The sequence below is a fragment of the Mauremys mutica genome, chromosome 17 (assembly GCF_020497125.1).
Source record: "Mauremys mutica isolate MM-2020 ecotype Southern chromosome 17, ASM2049712v1, whole genome shotgun sequence".
In the NCBI taxonomy this organism is placed as follows: Eukaryota; Metazoa; Chordata; order Testudines; family Geoemydidae; genus Mauremys; species Mauremys mutica.
Genome location: NC_059088.1, coordinates 26,477,091 through 26,500,691, shown reverse-complemented (window position 1 = coordinate 26,500,691; position 23,601 = coordinate 26,477,091). Strand labels below are relative to the sequence as shown.

The following is a 23,601-nucleotide window of genomic DNA, read 5'->3' as shown; positions in this document are numbered from 1 at the left end:
TGGAAGAATTCTTCCGGCCCCCTTGCTACCGCCTCTGGGAGAGGGGATTATGTACGCCGAGGGGAGAACCCCTCTTGTCGCCGTCGTGAGTGTCTACACTGAAGCACTACAGCAGTGCAAGTGTTGTGTTTTCAGTGTAGACGTACCCTTAAGATCAGCTTCGGTTGCAGCGCCATCCGTCTCAGACTCCTGCGTCGTGGATTTGGGGTTGGGGAGGCAATGGACCGTTCTCGTCTAGATGCCGTGATTCCCCGGGTTTAAATCCTCATCAACTGGCTAGTTATAAAGTGGGTCTCTCTCTACCCGTGCTCCTTTTCTCCTCCAGCTGGCGCCTACGTCGCGCTGACCCTCCTGGGGTCTCCTCCTCCCTCAGTGGTGCTCTCCAGCCCTCAGCAAGACGTGAGCATATCGGGGGCGCCCGGGATTGCACCCCTGTGCCCCCCACCACCTCCCCCGCCTCCCTTGCCTCCGCCGCAGCGCATCACAGGACCCAAACCGTTGCAGGTAACCGGGCGGCGCGGCGCTCCCACGGGTGGTTTGTCCTGGATCTCCCAGGGGGATGGGAAAGCGGCGGTCGTCACTCTCCCGCGCTGCTCCACTTCGGGGGGTGGGGGTGAAAGATGGGGAGATGAAAGCAAAGCTCTGTCCGTCCCCTCACTCTGCCCACGTCTGCTCCAAATCGCAGGACCCAGAAGTTCAAAAGCACGCGACTCAGATCCTCCGCAACATGCTGAGACAGGAGGAGGCCGAGTTACAGGTACGCTGCGTCGCCTGCCTCCTCCCTGTGGTGAGCGACCCTGGAGCAGACCCCTGCCCTGTCTAGCGCACTGCTAGGCATCTTTGCTTGCAATGGAGCGGACTATTGCTCCTCCTAGGCCATGTTGGATCAGACCAGTGGGCCATCTCCTCCGATATCTTGCCTGTAGCAGAGAAGACAATTGTTCCACCTAATCTCATGGTTCTCCTTCCTGCCCTGCGGATCAGACCTCCCTCCGTTCCATGTAATCCAGGCTCCTGCCTCCGTCCGTGACACGACTGGTGTCTCCGCCCCACGGTAAAGCGTGAGGCCAGTTGTACAATGTTTGGGGGACGAGAGGTGTATTTCCTTCCTCCTCCGCCTGGCCACCAGCGGATGCCCCGCGGCAGCAGACGCGGTCACACCGAAGCTGCAGCAGGGTATTGGTCAGAGCCAGCCATCCCTCACCTGCTTTGTCTTTCTTTCCTAGCCCCCGCTCCTCGCTCTGCACCCCGTGCCTGTTCCCCTCCCTGCGTGGCTGGCTGTAACCTCCTTCCCCTCCTTGTCTCCCCGCCCAGCGATTCTGCGAGGTGTACAGCCGGAACCCCGCCACCACGCTGGAGGAACGGATCGAGGGGGCGCGCAGAAGGGTCAGCCAGCTGCAGCTCAAGATCCAACAGGAGACGGGCGGCTCCGTGGTACGCAAGAGGAGCCCTTACTTCCTGGTTCTAAATGTCATGTGACTCTCCCCCACGCCCCGGACACTCCACCCTCCTCAGACGTTGGTGCCAGGGGAAGCCCGAACTGGGTTTAGTCCCGTTGTGGAGATGGACAAGCTGAGGCGTGCCCCCATGCAGTGTGAAATCTCCCCGAGTGCACTGCCTGAGCCATGAACTGTGGGGATAGGTACCCAGAGGGCATTGAGGCTGAAATGGGTTAGGTGAAGGCTAGTGTGGACACAAAACAAGACTGAAACCAGTTCAGCAGGGCTAGTGAGGACACGCGGCGTTGTTTGTGTATGAACTGGTTGAAACCTCCCCCTCCCGCCCCGTGTGACCTATTCTGGGATTCCCTTCCCAGCTCTGCCACAGACTTCATATCCCCAGAGGTGTGACAGCTTCATATCCCTGGAGGTGCTGAGAGCCCCTCTTGAAATGGAAGGGAGCTGGTCCTCCCCCTTTATAGATTAAGCTCTTTCTGTGCCTCAGTTTCCCCACCTGTAAAGCAGGGATAACAACACCGACCTCTGTGTATCCTTCAATTGCAGGATTTGGGGCGGCCGTGCTGCAATTCCGGCTCAGCCAGTCTCCGGGGGACGGAAGGTGAGTCGTGCTGTCGCTCCCAGGCAGCTGCACATACCCGTTGCTACCGTCCGCCCGCCCTCGCAACCGATGATTGGTCTGGGCGACTTCAGCTTGCGGCGCCTGTGCAGCTCCTTGTCTCCGGACGCTGTAGCCGTCCCAGGCATTGACGAGCTTTGCTTGCACCAGGTGCGCTGAGGGCTTCAGCTCGAGTCTGGGTCGATCCTTATCGGCCGTGATAGCGTCTCTCCAGTGCAGACGGGAAGCTACGAGCACTCTAGCTCTCCCCATTCGGGAGTTCCTCGCACTGGGAAATTGTTCCCAGCCGTCACGCTCTGCATGCTATAGGATAGGGACTCCAGGTCTCCCAGAAGGCACCAGTGCAGGAACACTTTCCCTCTGCCCAACAGCATTGCTATATGGGATGTGCTGTAAAGAGACATGAGTGTTGGCAGCCAGCATCCCTGGCTCGGCGTAGATAAACGCTGCACGTATCTGTTCTCCTCCACCCCAGGGTTACCCCGCAGCTAGTGTCCGTTGTAGAGCTGGGCGGGAAGTTTGCAACAAAACGTATTTTCACTAGAAAATGTTGATTTGCTGAAACCGTAACAGTTTGCGGGAAAGGATTGGTTTCAACCGGCTTCCTGGTTTTGGCAGAGGGGGGATTCAGAACGAAAGGTTCCATTTTCTACTTCGAGATGACGTTTTCTTTTGAAATTTCAGTTAATTTGTCGTAAAAGAATTTTTTTAGAAGGTTGAAATTGAAATGAGACGTCTCAGAATTATTGAAAGAGAAGGTGTCGACTGACCCGAGCTGAGTTTTATTTGATTTTTGTTTTGCGGAAATGTTAGGGGGATTTCAACTGATTGGCCCCATTTGGAATGGGACTTTTTTTTTTTTTTTTAATGGCAAATTTTTGTGAGATGGGAAAACCATCTCCTGCCTCGCTCTAGTCCACTGCTCTGTGCCTTTTCACGCTCAACACATCCCGTGTGGCTCCCGCTCTTTCTCCTCCTTCGCCACCCAGGGTTGCTTTCCCATCTTGTGCCCAGCAGAGCTCCGGTCTCGAAGCCTGTAGGACTAGTCATGTTTGCGTGTGGCTTTCTGGTTTCCTTTGCCTCTGCCCCTTGCCTGGGATTCTAACGAGCCGTAGCCCCCGGTAAAGACCAGAGCTCCTCTTCCCTTGTCAGAGGCCGGAATTGGGGTTGCACAAACCCTCCTTAAACATTCTCAGTCTGATTCTCTGGTGGGGTCTCGGCCAGCCCACAGATCCGCCCCTCCTGTCATCAGAGGAGCGGAGATGGCAAAGGAAATGTGGGGAGATGGATCCACGGCCTAGACAGAGAGTGCTTACTGAGGGCTGCTCTGCCCCCTCTCCCATCGCTCGGTGTCTCCTTTGCCATGGTTCCTCCTGGGGGGTTAATTTGACCTCCATCTGCGTGTCTCCTCTGTTCCCAGGTCGCCTCTCTCTCGACTCTCAGGATGGCGACAGCGGTTTGGATTCAGGCACTGAGCGGTTCCCTTCGGTGAGCGAGGTGAGGGCTCGTGGCTCCAGGGCTAAGGGCCAGGTCCATTTTGCACAGAGTCAACCTCTGTGCTTTGTTGGAAAAGCAGCTTCTGTCCTCCAAATGTCCGGCACTCACCTAGTGGGGGGTGGGGGAGTTGGAAAAATCAGATGTCATTTAAAATCAGTCTAATCAAATCTGGGAATCCCAGACCCTACAGTACCCAAATCAGGATCCTGGAGTTATTGCAGGAGGGGGTCCCTGCAGGCAGAGGGAAGGTTGCTTGGATGTCTTAACTCTGTGTTTCGTATCTTAGCACATTGGATGTCTTGTAAGTGCAGCCGTCACTCTGAATGTCCTGGGGTTTCCCAGGTTTGGGGTTTAGGGTCATTGCAACATCCCTGTGAAGTCTCTTCCTGTTCAGTTATTGATCCATCCTCATAACAGAGGGTAACGCTTTCCAGAATGTCCAAGGGCCAGAGTTTGAAAGGTATTTAGGTGCCTAGAGGGAGTGTCAGTGGGTGTTGGGGGCTTAGATGCTTTTGAAAATCCCCATAGGTGCCGAAACACCTTTAAGAATCTTGTCCGTGGTAGGAAATGTTCCCCCTTAGTCTTTTTGCTCTGGGACTTTCTATAGAGCCACAGATTGTCATGGCACGTCCTGCAGCAGGACTAAGAGGCAATCCCTGCCCCCCCGGAGTTTGCAGTGTCAATAAGACCAGCCAGACGCAGGGGAGGGAGGTGTCTGCAGGTTACTACTGAGAAGAGCGGAGGTGTTGGGGGCAGCGTGGGGGAGGCAGGAAGTTGAGCCTGGGAGCGGGAGCCGGGTGTGCGCGCCGATCTAATGTAAACTGGTTTAGAACTTGATTGGTTAATTTGGCGCCCCCTCCCCCGCATGTGGACGTGCTGTTGAATCGGTTTAGATGTTGGCCTGGGTCCCGGGAAGCATGTGAGTCAAATCAGGGTCTGGCGCTGCTTTCGTCCCTGGGGGTTTCCCTGCTGCCCCCTTCTCGGTTGCTAATGTCGTGAGGTGGTGGTTGTCCTGAGCAGATCTCTCTGAACCGGAACTCCGTTCTGTCCGACCCCGGCCTCGACAGCCCGCGCACCTCCCCGGTCATCACCTCCAAGATGTTCCAGCACCATCGCCGCCACGGCTCGGACACGCCCTTCCTGCCCATCGCGGAGCAGGTGAGGCGGGGGGCGGGGGGGAGAGCTGCCACGGGCGGAGTGGCTGGGCCTAGGGCACGCTCCCTTGGATCTGATTGACAGCGACAGGCTGTAGCTGGTTCTGCCTGGGGCTGTGATCTCATCAGGGGTGGGTCTGAGCAGCACCCAAACTGCTGCAGGAGGTGGGGTGTGGGGCTCCTTGGGGGGCGCTCTCTGCTAGTGGTCAGTGCTGACCCCATGGCACAGTGTGCTGCAGGGGGTGGGGGGTGGGGCTCCATGGGGGGGCGCTCTCTGTGGGGGGTCTGTGCTGACCCCATGGCACAGTGTCCTGCAGGGAGAGGGCTGTGGGGCTCAGTAGGGGGATGCTCTTCCCAGAGTGCTACTGCTGGGCGTGTCTGTGGGATGAGACACAAACTGAGGTCCCGACTGCTCGTGCCATGAGGTGCCAGCCACGTAGTAGCTGAGAGCGAAGGGGGCCGCAGAGAAGCCCCCCACTGAAGGGGGAGCCTAGAATTATTGAAGGCCGAACCGGGGCTGCTGTTGGGGTGGCCTTGTCCCAGCCTGGCCTTGTCTCCTCAGGGCTTGGAGCGGACGCCGAGGCCTCTCATCATCGGGCCAGAGGAAGATTACGATCCGGGGTATTTCAACAACGAGGTAACAGCTCCCAGGGCATCCCTCTGTCCTTGTATTAACCCTGCTGGCGTCACCAGGAACCGTGGCAGCTGTGCCGGGGACTAGGGGTTGTGACTCCTAGGAGGGGAGTGGGGTCTAGTGGTCAGAGCGGTGGGGCTGGGAGTGGGAGCGCCGCCGAGTGCGTCCCCAGACTCCTGGCTTTACAGAGCAGGCTCCAGCGGCCGGAAGCCCTGGGTAGGGCAGCGCGGTTACAGACATCGGCTCCGGAGCTGGGATGGTGCAAAGACGCTATTGGCACGTGCTCGGGGCCACGCGCGTTGTTCGCTAGGGGCTTCCCAGCCTCCGCGCTCACCAAACCTTTGCCCCACTGCAGCCGTGTCGCACGCGCTCTGCACGCGGCTCGTGGGGCTGATGACGAGGGCTGGAGGGTCGAAGGCAGCGCAAGGGGATCCCTTGGCTATCTCAGGCCTTGCCCCAATGCCCGGTAGCTACACTGGTGCAGACAGGCAGAGCCGCAGCGGTGGAGTCCAGCTCCGGGGCTGGATTGGCTGATGGCTGCTCCCCTGCCTGCCCTGGGGTGTGTCTGCTGCAGCGACCCCAGCGGCCGAAATGAGGCAAATGCCAGTTTCACCAAGGCCTTGGCAGAAGCGGGAGCCCGTTCCTCGGGCACACTCTGCCCTTTGCTCCCCCCAGCTTCAATGGCTTGTTTCCCTGCCCTCCCCCAGCAGTGCGACTCCCTCTTCCAGGACCTGGGGAAGCTCAAATCCCGACCGGCTCACCTGGGCGTCTTCCTGCGCTACATCTTCTCCCAGGCGGACCCGAGCCCCCTGGTAAGAGCGAGACGCGCCCGCGGCTGCCTCTCCGGGGGGTGGGGGCGCGGCGACCCTGGCTTCCCCGCGGGAGCAGGAGCATCCTGCAGCACTGGGGGTGGCTCCTGACTTGATCTCAGGCGCGTGGATGTGGTGGAGGATTTAGGGCATTTCCCACCCTCTGTCTAACCCTCATCCAAAGCCCACTGAAATCACGCACCGCCGGCAACCGGCTTCGGTCCAGGTGCTATCCTCTCCCTCTTCCCTGGATCCAAGAGGGCCGCCCGCCCGCGTAGGGCAGTGTAGTTCTTACAGGCCTGCTCCTGTTCCTGGGCTCCATGGGTTTGCTGCCTGGGCCCATGAAGTGCAGGTTATTTCTCATGTGGCTGCTCACCCTCAGTCTCAAAGGCCCTAGGTGGGGCTCAGGCAGTGCTGGGTCTGGCCCCTGCTGTCATGCTGGTGTGTAGGGTTGAAGTCAATGGACTTCCGCAGGCGTGAGAGGTGGAAATGCCGTGCAAGGGCTCCGATTCCTCCCCCCCGCCACAGGGCACAATCTACCCACGTAGGCGTCTCCTACGGTCTGTCCCGTGTCCTGGAGGGAGTCGCTGCTGCTGCTTTACTAAGTGTTTCTCCTTCCTTCTTCCTCTCTTGTGCTTTTGCTTCTCTCCCCCGTCCTTCCAGCTCTTCTATTTGTGCGCAGAAGTTTGCCAGCAAATTAACTTCAAGGATTCCCGGGCCTTGGGGAAGGAGATCTGGAACATCTTCTTGGAGAAGAACGCAGTGAGTGCGGGAGCGTGGCTGCATTGCCAGCGGGTGTGGGGCTTTCCTCCCGCAGGAGAAGGCCGGCAGAGTGTGGCTTCATGGTCTAACATTCCATGTATTTAGCCTCCCAGCGTGGAAAACTTTTAACCGAGGCCTTGTGTCCCCTGGGATTTTAGCCGTCAGCCTAGCTGCACTGAGGCAAACTCCAGAGCAGATGTGCTTTGCACTGCCAACTACGCTGGTGCAAACTGTGCTGCACTGTGGTAAACGGTGTCTGCGCTGGAGGAAAAGCCAATATACACAAAGCCCGGCGGCCTGCTTTAATTGGGGTGGGTGGTTTTAGCTGTGGCCTTCTCCGAGAGAAGCAATTTTTCCCCCCTTGTTGCTTAATAGGCACGGTGGTAGCAAATATACTGCTTAATAGGGACGCGTTAGTTGAGTGCCAAGAGGTTAAGATTTAATCAGATGTTTCAGTTGGGGAGAAAGTCTGAGCTCTGGTCTTTCAGACACAGAAGCTGCTGTGCAAGGCGCATGCAGGCTTTCCTAGCACTCCCACAGTGTTCATCCTCTGACCTGGGACACCCAGAATAATAATTAATTGAGACGTAATCGCATTTCTTTTCCCCTCCTAGCCTCTGAGAATAAAGGTGCCTGAGCAGTTACTAGCTGACATAGGTAAGTGTGTGTGTGTGTGCACACACGCGTGTGCGTGTGAACTCTGAGGCCATGCCTATGCCGTTAGGGGCAGTCGCTGAAGCAGGAAGTGTTTTCAGCAGCTCGAGGTCTCAGCATCGGGGACCACTGGCTGTTGCTGGTCCCACCGTGCAGTGGTTCTTAACCGTGACTGCGGCCTGCACCCTTTGGTTCTCAAAACACGTTCTCGCGCCCCGCATCGGAAATCGATGAAGTAGGGCAGTTCTTTAAACCTAGATACGGTTTTTGTTTGTATGTTACAGTAATTGTTAAAAATGTAGAACGTTAATGAATACGTAGGTTTGATGAAACAGAGTAGTTGTACTTAGTGCCTGTGCTTAATTTGTGGTTTTGAGGATTTACCTTCTAAACAAATCTGGCCTGTCTCGAAAGGGCAGCTCGCATCCCCAGGGGGGAGCGCACCCAGGCTAAGAACCACTGCACTAGTGGCTTTGCTCTAAATCAAAGATGCCCTTTATTAGCGTGCAGAACTCTTTACCTCCTCTGAACTTCCCTGGGGAAGGTCTGTCTGCATAGGAGAGACCTCCCCCCCCCCCCCATTGCCCTGCATTAGGGAGCAAACGGCATCGTGTGGGTCGAGTTGGAGTCAGGACTCCTGGGTTCTTTTCCTGCCTCACTTGGGGAAGTCGCTTCCCTTGCAGGAGCCTCAGTTACGCAGGGCTGAGGACGTTACCATTAATTAGACTCACGGCTGCGCCTAACGGGCCCAGCTGAGATCGGGGCTCCACTGTGCACGACCAGAGGGAGAGACAGTCCCTCCCCGAATAGCTTAACATTGTACTAGACAGAGAGCAGGAGGGGAAACTGAGGCACAGAGCGAGGCAGTGACTTGCCCAAGGTGACCCAGCAGGCCAGTGGCAGAGCTGGCAAGAGAAGCCAGGGTTCCCAAGTCCCTTTCCACCGGGCCGTGCTGCCTGCCTGTCTTACCATACCTGCCCTGCAGGCGGAGTTGGGCAGCTCAGGCCTGGATTTGCCCCCAACTCCAGCACCCAGGATAGCTGCCCCAGTGCAAATGGGCAGAGTTGCATTTTGCACTAGGGTGGCTTTCTCCTGCTTGGAACCCCGGTGAGCTGTCCTGTTGCTAATCGCGGGGTACAATGAGGCTCCCCTGGCAGCATTTGGGGTGGCAGTGGTGCAGCTACCCTGCGGGCAGGAATCCGGGTGGGAGAGTCACAGGATAGGCTGCTAGCGGAGGTGCTGAGCACCCGACGTTGCTGCTGGGGTGTACACCCCTGAAAAGCAGCTGCTCGACTGGCAGGCATGGCGGGATCCTCGGCTGAAACATGCCATGTCAGCACCTGACGCTGCCGGTGCCCTGGGCCATCCGTGCGCCCCTGCCCGCCCCCCAGCCGAGCACAGCTGGTAACGAGCGTCTTTCCCCTTGTCTCCCGTCCGTGGCTCCAGAGTCTCGCCTGCGGAACGGGGAGGATGTCCGAAGCGCCTTCTCTGAGGCTCAGGACGCAGCGATGCCCGAGATCCAGGAGCAGATCCAGGACTACAGGTAAGGCCCTCGCACTGCCTCTGCTCCGTGGCCTCGTCTCGGGCAGCTCTTCGATGGGGTGGTTGCCTGCGCCACTCAGGCTCGTGGGGCTGACCGGGGCCCTCTGTCTGTCCGCAGGACGAAGCGCACCATGGGGCTGGGAAGCCTGTATGGAGAAAACGACCTGCTGGATCTGGACGGCGATCCCCAGAAGGAGCGCCAGGTGGCTGAGAAGCAGCTTGCGCAGCTGGGCGACATACTGTGAGTGCCAGGCGGCAGGGCTGGTCCCTGTCCGGCGTGTGATCCAGCCCGAGCCTGGGTCTGGCCTCGCTGACACCAGCAGAGCTCGGGAGCGGCCCCGGCCGCGGGGTGTGACCGGTGGGAGCGGGATCAGAACCCAGCTCAGCCTGGCGCGTTGATCCCAGGGCCGCTCCTGCGAGCTGCCGGGCACTATGGCTTTACCATTGAAGGCCGGTTGGGACTCTGTAGTGGGGGGGGAGAAGGAGCAGGCTCTGAGTGCGTGCATGGTGGTGGTGGTGGTGAAGGGAGGAATGGGCTCCTGGCATGCAGGGGCAGGTGGAAGCAGCAGACATGGGGCTGGGGGGGAAAGGGAGGGGGCTGCTCTCTTACACCCTGTCCTGTCCCCTCTTGCCAGTGCTGGTTGGAGCATGTCCCCACTGCAGTCAAAGGAGCTCTGCCGATTTACACCGGCAGAGGGTCCGGTCCCGTGCCTTTAATGAGTCGTAGCCGTGCAGGGCTAGGTCTGAGACATCGGCCCTTGGGCCCCTGGGCTCGGATCAGGCAGATTAAATGGTGTCGTACAGAGGTGGCCTCGTTTCTCACACCCCTTCCCTCTTTCCCCACTTTAGGTCGAAGTATGAAGAGGACAGGAGGTGAGTGTCGGCCTGGCGCCCAGCAGTCGTGTGCATCCAGATGTGATGGTGCCATCCAGATGTGGCCGTGGGGCTGGGGTTCTGGAGAGCTCAGGGAGGGGGTGCGGGACAATGCTTGGGGAGGGGGTCCTCTCATTACTAGATCACACTTTCCCCTCCCAACGCCAGGGCAGCGGAGGCACAAACTTGTCAGCGGCTGGATGAGCGGCCCATGTGTAAGCAGCTGGGTAGCATCTGTCTGGGTTGTGGTGTCCCGAGGACGGCCCCCTGCTATCGCAGAACTCCTGGACTGGCCCCGGCGGTCGCCGCAGGGAGAAGAAACTTGTCCCTCGAGTTGGTTCCCTGCCCCAAATCCACACGGACGCCTCCTGTGCGTCACCCCCGCTCTCCCTCCCCCGCAACTGTTCCCGCTCAGTGGAAAAACAGAGCTTCAGCCCCCAGGGGGACGTTGCTGATATCACACCGGCAATGAGGGTTTCATGCTTGGAATCCTTCTGTGCCCCATAAGTGAGTTGGCCTCGGAGCTGGGTGGGCACCAGGTCTCTGTTTAATACAGACGCTCCCCGAGTTACGTAAACCTGATGTACGCAAATGCGAGCTTACAGAAAAAGTTCCGCAAGCTAGAAATAGGAGGGGTTTTGTTTTGTTTTGTTTTTTTGCATAATGGTTGGAGATACGTTTCTGACTTTCGCAAAATTCGCGTTACGCAAGGTGTTCCGGAACGGAACGCTTGTGTAAGTCGGGGGGCGTCTGTAAAGCCATTCCGCCGCACGATGTCCTGGAAAGCAATTCCAGGAGAAGAGGTCCCCAGGCCCAGATCCTGCGGTGCTGGACACAAGGTGGATCTTGGGGTGCTTTGCAAACATTAATGAAACCCTCCTGGGTTGGGGCAGGGGCAAGGTAGGGCAGTGCCACTATCCCCCATTTTATAGATGGGGAAACCGAGGCACAGTGAGGGGTTGCTCAGGGTCATGCAGGGCATCCCTGGAAGAGCTGGGGATAGAACTTGGGGGCCGGTGCTGTAGCCACAAGCCCGTCTGTCTGATCCGGGAGCTGCGGTGACTAGGAGGCGGGAGGGCTCCTTCACGTGCTGCTCAGAGCTGTTCACTGGTGACTGGATCTCTCACCCAGAGCTGGGGCAGGAGAAGCTGGAGCGTGGCAACGGGCTTCGGCTCCAGCTGCCCATCTGAAGGGGCCTTTGGTGCAGTGAGAACCCTCCACGACCCAGCTGTCCCGAGGGTGCTTCTCTTGCAGCAACGAGCCTTTCTCCTGGGTTGGCAAGTCATGCGGGAATCAAGCTGTAACCCGACTTGGGGACTTGAGGGCTGACCAGCAAGATGCTGAGTATCCTACGAGACATCGTGGCGCCCTTTGGGGTGTCTGTCTCCTTTGCGCCTGGTCAGACACTTCCCTTTGGGCTGCCGCTGGTGCAGGGTGTCACCATGGGCGAGTCACTGCCCTGCCCCGTGCCTCAGTTTCCCCAGCAGTAAAATGAGGACAGGGCAGATGGGGGCTGTTTGTAAAGCGCGTGAGCCCGCTCAGGGCCTGAGCCTGCAATCTGGACTCCCCCCAGCTCATCCTGTGGATTGCCCCTGCTCGTCGGAACAAGGATTGCCCAGGCAATGGGCGCTGACATCTGTCTGCAAAGCGCCAGGCCCCCTTACGGTGCTGCAGGCACTGCCCTTGGGACGGCACCGGCGCTTTGGTAGCGTTGGACACTGGGGATTCCAGGGCTCCCCGTCCCTCCCTGGAGCGCTGCGGGCGGATGCTCCTGGCCACGCCTTGCCGAGGCTTTGAGCCACTCGCCGGCTCTTTTCTGGCCAGTTATCCCTGCGGTGGCTGAACGCGGCCGGTCTCCCGACACGCCGGGGCTGGTGTTGTGTCCTGGATGATCTGCAGCGTCTGCCTGTGTGTTCCTCTCTTCCAGTTCCCCCATGGCCTTTGCCCTCAGCACCTACATGAGCCACACGGGGATCCGGATGCGGGAGGCCCGGCCAGCCAGCACCAGCGAGAAGTCCCAGGCCGTCCCAGACAAGGACAAGTGGCTGCCCTTTTTCCCCAAGGCCAAGAAGGTGAGTGGGGCATTGGCCGCGTTCCCTTTTCTGACCGGATTCTTCCCGGTGCCGTCAGCTCCTCAGGCCTGGCCTCGCGCAGTTCTGGTCTCCGCGGCCTCCCCGAGGCCCAGCTCCCCTGCAGAATGCGCGTGGGCACCTAATCCCCATCCCTGGGGAGGTGAACTCCACGAGCTCCCCGTTCAGCTCAGAATTACCCTTCAGCCACGGCCCTTGGGCGGGACGCCTTGTCGCTGGCACCGGGGCAAGGCGGGCACAACATGTGGCCTTTTCTGATCTGGCGGCACTTTGTGCCGGGGTACACAACAGCACAGAGCCCCCGGGTAGGGGAGAATCGGGCCCCTTGTGTCTTCTGGCCTCCTCCCGCCGTGCCTTCCACTCTGTCCCTTTGCACAGTCTGTGTTGGTGCAAGAGCCACCTCCTCTGCTGCCTGGAGCAGCCTCCCAGTATCTCGTCACCTCCATCACCTTCCCTCCCCCGCCCTTTCCCCCGTCTCTCTCCCTCCCGCCGTTTGATCCCGGTGCCGGGTGTTTCACTCTGGGATGGGAGTGGGGGTGGTTTGTGGAGCAGACCCTGTGCAAAGTCAGGCTGACGCCAGACCAGTGGGAACTATCTAAAGTGCCTCACACAAGCTCAGTGTGAGCGGCAGCTGCTTGCTCTCTCCGACCGGAGGGTGAAGACAAGGCTGAGTGATGTACTGCTGGTGAATGTAGACACGCAGGATTGTGTGCCCATCGGTATAAACAAAGTGAATTGTAACTTGTGTTGTACTGTAATAAACTGGCTGGTGTGTTTATACATGGCAGCCCCCTCCTGGCTGGAATCGGAACTGTTCCACTGTGTCATAGGCCCTATACGTCTAACAACTAATGGAGATTCTCCATTCACTGCAGGCTTAGGCTTTCAGAGCAGGCAGATCAGAGTTCTGTCCATGCTGCTCCTGGGAAGTTTGGAGTAGCTGCAGGGTGCAGCATCCTGGTAGACGTAGCGGAAAGGCACCAAGTATTGTACCCTGGAGAAAGGTGGCCCAGGGTAATTGACCCTCATTGCACAGATGTGGGGAGAACTGTGGCACAGAGTGACTGGTTCAGGACCCCATGGCGACTCAGTGGGGATTAGAACCCCGTCTCCTAGCCCCGGCCCCTAACCACCGGCCCACCCTGCCTCAGTTTCCTTCCTTGCGAATTAAATGCAGCAGCTGCGGCTGCTGCTTCTGCGTTAGCTCGTGTCGCCCTGGGAGTTAACGTGCCTCCCTTGCAAAGACGTCTTTCCCAGCTCTCATCCTGCGTGTCTCAGCAGAGCAGCAGCACGAAGAAGGACAAAGACGCGATGGAGGATAAGAAACGCAATCCCATCCTGAAATACATTGGGAAGCCCAAAAGCTCCTCCCAGAGTAGTGAGTATTGGGTCGTGCTGGGGGCGCTGGGGGTCACAAGTACTGCAGGAGATGCCCGATGGGGAGCTGGGTCCTGTATATGATGGAGTAGCCAGTGCCCGGTCCTGGAGGCAGTCATCTCCTCTGGCTGGCTGCGTGAGAATCAACATTTTGGGCAGTGTAAGGCATTGGCCGTGCCGGGACTTGAGCCGGGGCGCAGCCGCACCAGGGCAACTTACGCTGCTGTCCAACTAGGCTGCACTTCACTAGTGTAAATCTGTCTTCCGCTCGGAATTTGCATCCAGTCCCGATGTAGGTGATGCCTGAGGAGTCTCTCCACCTGCCTTCATCCCTTCTCCCCCTCTCCGCTGCACCCCAGCAGGGACTCTCGCGTGAGCTCTCTCTCCTTTTTACTCTCGGGCCCGGTCGACGCTTACAATTCTGTAGCTGTGGTTATACGAGCATAAACGTGCTTTTGCCCCCGTAGCTTATTTTGCTTGGAGAGCCAATCTCAGCTGTCCGGCACAAGCCACGCTCTCCTCGCTGTGGTGTGTCGGGGCAGCTCTTGCGGCAAAGCTTTGAGGCCTGGATAAGGTCTAAGGGCTTATCCGCCACGGAGCTGTTTAGTAACAGCTGTTCCGGACGGACAGGGCCTGAAAGGGTGGAGTTGGGGATCGCTCCTGGGGCGGACAACCCACAACTCTCTAATTCAATCTCGCACACACCTGCCCGTGCTTGAGGGTGCAGTGTCCGCTCATCAAAGCAGCCCCTGCAGAAATCGCACCCTCCCCCACGTGTGTCTGCCGCTGAAAGCCCGTCCCTTCAAACGGCTGAGCACCCACGGGTGGGGTTTTCAAAAGGGAGCTACCCCAGGGGGAGTCAGTGGGGAGCAGAAATCGCCTGGCGCTGGGTGCGTTTGAAAATCCCCCCGGACGTGATTCGATTTTGGCCGGTAGTTATATGGGAAGGGGGGTGCGGCAGGGGGTGGGTTGCACAGAAAGCTGATTTGGTTTGTGGGAGGTGCAAAAAAGGAGGCTGGGCTGAGAGCGTCTTCCAAAGGCTGCAGGTGCAGTTGTGAGCGCGCGTGTTCCTAGCACCATGCGCACAGAGCCAGCGCTGCCCATACAGTGTGTGTTCCCCGCGGGGAGCGCGGGAGAGGGGTTTGTGTGTCTCTTCACTGCCTTCGCTTTCCATTTCCTCCTTTGAGTTCTCATTGTGCAGCTCACACGCCCTTCTAACCTCCTTCCTTGTTGAAATGCAGGATTGATTTGACATCTCATTGTTTTTTCCTTTCAGCATTTCATGTCCCTTTGTCCCCTGTGGAAGGTAAAAGGCCTTTTCTTTTCTTTTCATGTTCAGCTTTGTTTGTTTAATTTTTTTAAGCGGGTTCTTTCCCCAAAGGTCTCCCACCTCATTGCGCTGTGGCATCAGGGGCGGGCGGGCATCACGGGTGCTTGGGCAGGGCTGGAGAGGGGAGGCTTAGTGGACAGAGCACTGGACTGGGACTCAAAATACCTGGTTTCTAATTCCAGCTTTGCCACTGGCATGTTGGGGGACCTGGGGCAAGTCACGTCCCTTCTTTGTGCCTCAGTTTCCCCATTAGGCAAACGGGGTGTTAATGTACTGACCTGTTTTCTAAAGTTCTTTGAGCTCTACTGATAGAAAGGTGGTGATGGGAGTCTTTCCCTAGACTTCACTGGGAGCTGGTTCCTTCGTACGTCAAAATCCTTCTGCTCTAAGGCCCAAGGCCTTTGTTTCCTTCGCTCCTGGGTGATTTGTTTTCCTGTGCCTTTGAGGCTGCTCAGTTTTCTGCCCTCTTCTGCTTTTCCTCTTGTCCGTTCAGGAATGTAATGGGCAGTGGTACCTGGTCGGCGCTCTCCTTTCAGAGGCAGTGCTGCTTCCTGTGCCCCAGGCTCATGCTAGGGGGCGCTGTGCTGCAGGGAGGGGGTGGCTGATCCAGTAGGGGGCGAACTTCCCGACCTAGTACCGATCTCGAGCCCCTGTCCCGGCGCTAGGCTGCGCTAGGCCTGCGGAACGGGCCCAGCTGCATGCAAGATGAGCAATCGCAGAGCGAGGTTTTTTCACACTGTGCCGTGGCCAAGTTCCAGTTGGGCCAGTTAGATCTTAAAATCTCCCTGCGCTGTCCGGTAGCCAGGTCGTTCTCCTTCCTTTCCTGCGCTGTGCGGCGTGACTCCGCGGCTGTTACAAACGGCGAGAGACACGTAAGCTGAAATGCTCCCTGGGCGGAAGGGCCCGCTCGAAACAGGCCACTGTGTAGGGGTCAGTTTCACCTTAGGGCCTGAAATCTCAGTCCCACGCGGCCCACGTAAGCCATTTCTCTGCTGCCCAAGCAGTGGGCGTAACTAACCCATCTCCACTTCAAGGCCCCTTTTCACTGCCACGGCCATGCAAAGGGGCCGTGGTGCAGGGAAGATTCAGGCCAACGCTTGTGTAGTGGGATGGGGCCTTTTGGGGTGGAAGGCACCGGTCTGGCTAAGTGTCCAGATGCCCTGGGACACGAGTGCCGTATAAATGCCGCCTGCGTTCCTAGAGGGAGGCAGCAGACTGGCTGAGGGAAGAAGCTCTCTCTCTCTATTGGATAACGAGGCTGTTAACGTTTGCACGTTGTCGGGATTGGACTCCGGAGAACCTTTTAAGCCGGGGAGGGGAGCAAAGAGGGTCTGCAATGGATAACATCAGGAGCGAAGTGGGTGCCTAAGACGCCTCTAGGCTTTCGGGGGAGCCCACCCCATGCTCCCCCCCTGCCCTGATATCGTACGCCGCGCACCTCCCACTAGATCGTAGTTCTCGAGGTCGTAGATCTGTTCTCCTGTGCAAGCCGCTGCAGGAGTAGCCATCCCCAGGCGACAGTCTGGCCTGGAGGAGACGCCCCAGTGAGAGAGCCTGGGTGGATGCTCTTAATTCGGATGGGAACAAGTTGAAGCTAAACCGAAGTAAGAGCGTCCACACACGGATTTGCACCAGGTGGACTAAACCGGTGCAGGTTTCCTGTGTAGATGAGCTGCTCGGCTTCCTCCAGCTGTGTGATTTAATCCGCAGCCTGGCTGCTGAGTGGGCTGGTTCTGCAGGGAAACCCAGTCAAACGTTGGGAGAAGGATGAGTCTTCTGGGGGACCCTCCCGAACCAGAGATGCCTTGAAAACTCCCCATAACCAGGTCACTGGTTTAGCACCAGGCCACCCGGGTGTATTGCAGCTTTGTAGCCACTACGCACCACGGGGCTGCACTGATTTCGGACCCCGCTGCTGAGCGCCTCCAGCTGGCAGTTTTTCATGCGCCGTCTGCACAGAGGCCTGGGGTGGTAGCTGGGGGCTGATGGCAGCAAGGAGGGGGGAAGGCTGGGGAGTACGGGCTCAAAGTAGAGACGGGGAGCTGCCCTGCCCCCCCGAACCCCAAAAGCACCCACCCCACACCAGCCATCTCCAAACCATACGAGACCAGCCATGCAGGGTCAAACAGCTGGGGCCGGGCTCGCCGCTGCTAGGATGTATTTAGCCCCTGGGGGGGGCTACGTTATGGGCGGCAGGTTAACGATTTAGCCATCAGCCGTCAGTACCTATGTCTTATGTCTGTCCTCCTGTCCCTGACTCCCCCGTCCCACCAGTCAAACCCGGCAACGTGAGGAACATCATCCAGCACTTTGAAAACAACCAGCATTGCGAGTCCCAGGAGCCTGGCATGCAGCGTCTCTCCACCGGCAGCTTCCCTGAAGAGCTGCTGGACTCGGACAGGTAGGGCTGCTGGGGGATGGGGCTCTAGATTAATGAGACGAGTTCTAGCTCCCTGCTGGGCCTGGGGTTCTAGATTAATGAGATGGGTTCTAGCTCCCTGCTGGGCCTGGGGTTCTAGATTAATGAGATGGGTTCTAGCTCCCTGCTGGGGGTGGGGTTTTAGATTAATGAGACGGGTTCTAGCTCCCTGCTGGGGGTGGGGTTTTAGATTAATGAGACGGGTTCTAGCTCCCTGCTGGGGGTGGGGTTCTAGATTAATGAGATGGGTTCTAGCTTGCTTCCCCACACACACATGCATTCTCAGCTCTTCCGGCCTGCATGAAATCCAGCAGTTCCTTGCGTCTCGCCAACCCCGCTCCCCCGTGCAGTTCCAGGTCAGAGGTCAAGCTGGGCCGGTCGGAGAGCCTGAAAGGGCGGGAGGAGATGAAGAAATCGCGCAAGGCGGAGAACGTGCCACGGTCCCGGAGCGACGTGGACATGGACGCCGCAGCAGAGGCCACGCGGCTTCACCAGTCGGCGTCGTCTTCGGCATCCAGCCTGTCCACAAGGTCAGAGCCCAAAGCCCTGAGCCTGCAGGCAGGGGGACGAAGACCTCCGGATGGTGCCTCTCGTCTGTTTCTATTGGAGGTTTCACATGGGCCCGATTTCCAGTCGGATTTGGGAGCTGAACTCTCATGAGCTCCCAGCCAAAAGTGTCCCCACTCGGGTCTGAAAGCAAAGCAGGCTGTTTTAATCGAGCGTGGGGCGAGAAAGCCCAGCCTCCCGGGCAGGTGTTGAAGGCCCGGTGGGTGGGTGGGCAGGCAGGTGACCCAGCCCGGGTTCCGTCGCAGAGTTCATCCAGCCATGGAGAGGGGGAAGCTCCCGAAATGGCCGGAGAGATGTAGGGGTCTAGATTCCATTTTCAAAAGTGTCTGAACCCCCCCACCTCGACCCCCATCATTGTCAGCTGGTCCTGAGGAACCCCCTCCACACACACCCACGAGCTCTTCGGAAGGTTTTTTTACCTGGGGGACTCCACCCCCAGGGACTCACACTTGAAGGCCCCGATCCTGCAGAAGTTTGCTCCCCAGGCTGTCTTTGAGCCTGTGATTTTCAGAGGAGCCTGGGGAATTGTGCAGCCTCCCCACTCCAACCCCCCGGAAATCCCAGCCAGTCGCTCTTGGCAGCCTCGGGGGCGTGCAGTGAATGCGGAGCCGAGAGCTCTGACGCGGCAGGGAGGGAGAGCAAAGGTCACCGGGATACCATTGCTCGGGGGTTGAGTGCAGTTTTCAATTGCGTCCCCAGGTCCCTGGAAAATCCCACTCCTCCCTACACGCCCAAGATGGGGCGCAGGTGAGTGACCCCGAGCTCTGCGTGCTCCGGGGGCGCGGTGGGGGGAGCTGGGTTTCGTGGTATGGCCAAGCTGCCTGGAATCCCCTGAATCGCCCCAGTTTGAGCCAGTTCTCCCGCCCGTGTCTGACTTCCAAAGGACCCCACACGTTAGGGTTTGGGGGTGAAGGCGAGTCTGTGGCCCCCTCTCTCCCCCCGCCCCCAGTGGCTGGGTCACGTAAGAGGTTATGCCTGCTAGGGAGCTTTAGCCTTTTAGCTCAAGCATTAGAGGTTCATGCTCTTCGGATGACAGTCCCTGGTTCGAGCTGGCTGCATGTCAGCTGGGGTGGGAGTGGGGTAGGGGCACCGCATGGGGTCCATGCACAGCTGCAGGGAGTAACCCCCCCCCAATATCCTCCCAGGAGCATTGAGTCCCCCAGTCTGGGCTTCGGCACTGACTCCTTCCTCCCCCACCTGCTGGAGGATGACCTGGGCCAGCTGTCGGACCTGGAGCCGGAGCCGGACTCTCAGAACTGGCAGCACACTGTTGGCCGGGAGGTCATGGCTTACCTGACCCACAGGGAGATAGACCGCCAGGAGGTGATCAACGGTGAGGATCCTGCTGCTGCTCTTCCCTGGGGGCCGGGGGGACAGCACCCCCGCGGGAGGGACTGACCCCTGCTGGGAATGGCAGGCCCTGGGCAGGTCTGGGGGAGGACAGAGCTGGTCCATTTGGTGGCTTTGCTTGAAGTGTGGGGCCCAGGGTGGGGGAGCTGAGCGCCGGCCTGTCTCTGAACCCCTCCCTCTCTCCCGCCGGGGGGCAGAGCTCTTTGCCACGGAGGCGTCTCACCTGCGGATCCTCCGAGTCCTGGACGTCCTCTTCTACCAGCGGATGAAGAGGGAGAACTTGCTGTCGCGGGAGGAGCTGGGGCTGCTCTTCCCCAACCTCCCGGACCTGATCGACATCCACAGTAAGCCACCGAATCCCCTTCACCCCTCGGGCTCGAAATCCCCGGTGCCTGTCTCTTTAAGGCCCGGCCCGTGGGCCCACTCACTGCCGCCCCCTGGAGTTTGTGCCGAGAACAGCACTTTGAATCCCAAGTGTCCCAGGTTAACGCGTCTGCCGCTGCCGGCGGCCGGTCCCAAGGGGATTTAGCGTTGTCTCCCCTCGGGGGCTGGAAGGCCTGGATCCCCGACTGTTTGCTGGCCTGCTCCGCTGGTCTCTTCTGGCCTTGAACTCGGTGACTCTAGAGGGGCGTCTCCACGGCTCTGCGGACTCGGGCTCGGTGGCGTGAAAACAGCCACGCTGCGGCTCCGGCCCACCCCACGGGCTTCAGAGCCTGACGCCGACGCGGCCAGTTTTAGCACTGGCCCACGATCCCGAGTCTGTCGACCTGGCCACTCGGACTCTCTGCTGCTGGCTGTGTAGACGCTCCCTGTTGTCTCTATGGTCACCTGTCCAGGCTGGCTCCAGTACCAGACAATAGTGGGGCGGCATGTGGCTCTCTGGGGCAGACACGTTAAACATACAAGCCAGGGTAGCTGCAGCCTCTTGATGGTAAATGACTGAGACGGGCCTGTGCAGGCCTGTCCATGCCTCTCCGTCATTGGGCGCCTGCTGCTGGGAATGGAGGCAGCTCGTTCCAGGAATGGCCACTGCTCCCAGGGTATCCGCTGCTGGCTGAGCGTAGAAGACGTGCACTGGAGGGGCTGTTGGAAAGGATTTCGGGGTGAGGAGCTCACAGAGACATGACGAGAGAGGCTGGCCACACGGTGTTGGGTACATGGCGGTGGGTTACATCTGAAATGTAGGAATGTTCTATGTGGAATGTAGGTCGGCAGATCTCCCGGGCAGGGGGATGCTGCCCTTCCTCGTTAGAAGAGGACGTATTTAATTTTTCTCCTTTCCCTCACTCCCCCTTTACTTATCCCCGTTCCCCCTTCCCATCCTTGTTCAGATTCTCTGTCTGAATCCATGAAGAAGCTCCGAGAAGAAGGACCAATCATCAAAGAGATCGGGGATCTCATGCTTTCTCGGGTAGGGCCGGGAGAGCTACCGGGATGGTGGTTTTGGGGGTCTCCCTGTCTCCTGGCGCAGAAGGCCAAGGAGCTGTGCAGTGAAATGAACAAACGGCACATTCAAAACCAATAAAAGGAAAGGCTTTTTCACTTGCTATGTGATTAGCCTGTGGAACTGCCTGCCACTGGATGGTGCTGAGGCCAAGAACTTAGCAGGGTTCAGAGAGGGACTGGACATTTCTGGGGAGAACAAGAATATCCAAAGTTACTACAGCTCATGCGAACAGCTTACGCCTTCCTCTGAAGCAGCTAGTGCTGGCCACTGTCAGAGACAAGATCCTAGGCCCCTGGGTCTTTGGGGCGAGGGGGTCCCGGCCGGTGCTGAGGGGCTGACAGCTCAGCTCTGGCCCTTTGTCTTTCCCCACCCCCAGTTCGACGGGCCGGCGCGGGAGGAAATCCAGCAGGTGGCAGCTGATTTCTGCTCATACCAGTCCATCGCCCTGGAGCTGATCAAAACCAAGCAGCGCAAGGAGACCCGCTTCCAGATCTTCATGCAGGTACCGCGAGCTCTGCTGACCTCCTCTCCCCCAGCCCCCCCAGCTGGAGCTCCGCCCAGCCGCGTCCCCTCCCGCACGCGGTGGCTGCAGCGCTGTCTCTCCCTCTGTCTCCCCCCATCCCAGGAAGCCGAGAGCAACCCGCAGTGCCGACGCCTGCAGCTGAAGGACCTGATCATCTCCGAGATGCAGCGCCTGACCAAGTACCCACTGCTGCTGGAGAATATCCTCAAGCACACGGACGGTACGGGGGGGCCGAGCGGGGGCTGGGCTGCGGCTCTTCTCCCTGCAGGGGGGACTCCATGGGGCAGGGCAGTGCGGGGAGCTTGCCTTGCTGATGGCCGCCAGGTGGGCAGGGGGCTTTAGCCCACAGAACTCAGCAGCAGCCCTTCCTCGTGGCCCAGGGCGGGACTAGGTGGGTGCCTGGGAGCCGACACGGCCGTTGCCGTAGCCCTGTCTCCCCCAGAACGGCGAGCCCGACTGGCCTGCGCCCACTCCGTTAGGTGGGCTCCGCTGCCCCTGAAATCCAGGGTGTTTCGCCCCGGTGTGAGAGAGAGAGAGACCAGAACCTCCGGCGCGGCCTCGCCCTCCTGACGCCCTCTGTCCGCCCGCCCGCAGGCGGGACCCCGGAGCACAAGAAGCTGTGCCGTGCCCGCGACCAGTGCCGGGAGATCCTCAGGTACGTGAACGAGGCGGTGAAGCGGGCGGAGAACCGGCACCGGCTGGAGGCCTACCAGAAACGCCTGGATGCCACGTCTCTGGAGCGGACCAGCAACCCGCTGGCGGCTGAGTTCAAGGTACCGCCCGGCTGGGAGCGGGGACAGGGACGGGACTCTGCCCTGATTTCCCCGCATCCCCAGCAGGGGAGCCAGCAACTAACCGTGCCTTCCCCACTGTGCCCAGAACCTCGACCTCACCTCCCGGCGCATGATCCACGAGGGGGCTTTGAGCTGGCGCATCAGCAAGGAGAAGACGTTGGGTACGTACCTCCCTGACACGTCCCTCTGCCTTCTGTCCAAAACCCGCGCCCCCGAGAGCCCCCGGGACGCTGGTCTCCAAGGAGCTGCAGGGGGTAACTCTGTTAGCTGCTAGCATTAGCAGGCTTTTCTCCGCTGGGGATCCTCCACTAGGGGGCGCCCCAATTGCACCGTTCTTCCCCAGCAGGGGTCAGCTTTCCGCCGTCTCGACTGGCCCCCAGAGAGCCGGGGGTGGGGGTGGGGCGACGCAGCGGGGCAGGACGGCCTGGGGATCTAAAGTGGGGGTGACTTGTCTCCAGGCCTGTGTGTTGCTCCCTCCCCATCAGCCCTGCGGAGGACGCTGATGAGCCGGTTAGTCCCTGTTCTCTGAGGCTGGGCTGGGGAGAGGAGCCCATGGGAGTTAGGCGCCTGAGTTCTTTTGACTTCCAGTGAGAGTCTGGGGCCAAAGGAGGTTTGCAAATCCCTGCCTAGGGGTGGATCTGGCCTGTCCCTTAGCGCGCATGGGGCAGCCTGGCTCCCGCTTCACCGTAGAGGGGGAACCAGAGCAGCTGGGTGACCGGGTCTGCGTCTGGCCTGTGCAGATCTGCACGTGCTGCTGCTGGAGGACCTCCTGGTGCTGCTGCAGAAACAGGACGAGAAGCTGGTGCTGAAATTTCACAGCAAGACGGCGCCGGGCTCCTCGGACACCAAGCAGACCTTCAGCCCCGTCCTGAAGCTCAACTCCATGCTCATCCGCTCCGTGGCCACAGGTAGCGAGCGGGAGAGGCCCGGGGGTGCTCTGCCCAGGCGGGCGGCTGGCGCAGGCATCGATGGGGAGGGGGAATCTCGTCTCCCCCCGGGGGGCGTGGGCTTGGGAACAGCTCCGAAGCAGAGCCCCGTAGGCTGCGGTGCCCCAACGCTCCCTGTAGCCTCCTGTCTCTCCTCTGTGCGCAGACAAACGAGCCCTTTTCATCATCTGCACCTCGGAGCTGGGGCCCCAGATCTACGAGCTGGTGGCGCTGACGCCCTCGGAGAAAAACACGTAAGGGTGTAACGACGGGCGGAGAGGGAGGGGCTGGGGGACGGTCCTGGGGGCATTGGGGGGATGAGAGGAGTCCACGCACCAAGGTAACTAGCACGTCCTGGGGCTGCGGTGGCAGGGGGCTGCAGGTCGGGAATGAGGGGCACTGGCAGAGCTGTGGGGTGGGAGCCCAGGGCTGGGGTAGCAGGGGGCTGCGGGTCGGGAGTGAGGGGCATCGGCAGAGCTGGTGGGGGGAGCATAGGGCTGGGGTAGCAGGGGCTGTGGGTCGGGAGTGAGGGGCATTGGCAGAGCTGGTGGGGGGAGCATAGGGCTGGGGTAGCAGGGGCTGTGGGTCGGGAGTGAGGGGTGTCGGCAGAGCTGGGGGGGGGCAGGGCAGGACTAGCAGGGGGCTGCGGGTCGGGAGTGAGGGGCACTGGCAGAGCTGGGAGTTAGGGTGCTCCCCCTTGGTGCAGTCCCATCTGTGTGAGGGGGTGGAGCTCTGCCGGAGGGTCTCGGAGCAGGCCGCAGCCGGTGGGTGCCGGGG

At 59.6% G+C, this 23,601-nt stretch overlaps 1 protein-coding gene across 11 annotated transcripts in view; it reads left to right on the top strand.

Annotated features, from left to right (window-relative positions):
• The window catches only part of ARHGEF11 (Rho guanine nucleotide exchange factor 11), a 71,517-nt gene that overhangs the window by 41,167 nt on the left and 6,749 nt on the right, over positions 1-23,601 (top strand). For 7 of the 11 annotated variants that reach the window (XM_044992039.1, XM_044992037.1, XM_044992035.1 and 4 more), the window contains 28 exons: positions 326-504; positions 686-757; positions 1,315-1,434; positions 2,004-2,058; positions 3,497-3,573; positions 4,594-4,731; positions 5,290-5,364; positions 6,069-6,173; positions 6,834-6,932; positions 7,547-7,589; positions 9,033-9,129; positions 9,247-9,369; positions 9,978-10,001; positions 11,929-12,073; positions 13,370-13,469; positions 14,745-14,774; positions 17,073-17,199; positions 17,568-17,747; positions 18,484-18,531; positions 18,930-19,117; positions 19,332-19,478; positions 20,466-20,545; positions 20,958-21,083; positions 21,207-21,324; positions 21,699-21,877; positions 21,984-22,059; positions 22,639-22,806; positions 22,991-23,078. In XM_044992039.1, coding sequence (XP_044847974.1) covers positions 326-504; positions 686-757; positions 1,315-1,434; positions 2,004-2,058; positions 3,497-3,573; positions 4,594-4,731; positions 5,290-5,364; positions 6,069-6,173; positions 6,834-6,932; positions 7,547-7,589; positions 9,033-9,129; positions 9,247-9,369; positions 9,978-10,001; positions 11,929-12,073; positions 13,370-13,469; positions 14,745-14,774; positions 17,073-17,199; positions 17,568-17,747; positions 18,484-18,531; positions 18,930-19,117; positions 19,332-19,478; positions 20,466-20,545; positions 20,958-21,083; positions 21,207-21,324; positions 21,699-21,877; positions 21,984-22,059; positions 22,639-22,806; positions 22,991-23,078 — 3,007 coding nt within the window. The remainder of the gene's footprint in view (positions 1-325; positions 505-685; positions 758-1,314; positions 1,435-2,003; positions 2,059-3,496; positions 3,574-4,593; positions 4,732-5,289; positions 5,365-6,068; positions 6,174-6,833; positions 6,933-7,546; positions 7,590-9,032; positions 9,130-9,246; positions 9,370-9,977; positions 10,002-11,928; positions 12,074-13,369; positions 13,470-14,744; positions 14,775-17,072; positions 17,200-17,567; positions 17,748-18,483; positions 18,532-18,929; positions 19,118-19,331; positions 19,479-20,465; positions 20,546-20,957; positions 21,084-21,206; positions 21,325-21,698; positions 21,878-21,983; positions 22,060-22,638; positions 22,807-22,990; positions 23,079-23,601) is intronic. The other 4 variants (XM_044992034.1, XM_044992032.1, XM_044992031.1 and 1 more) reach the window with 4 other exon arrangements.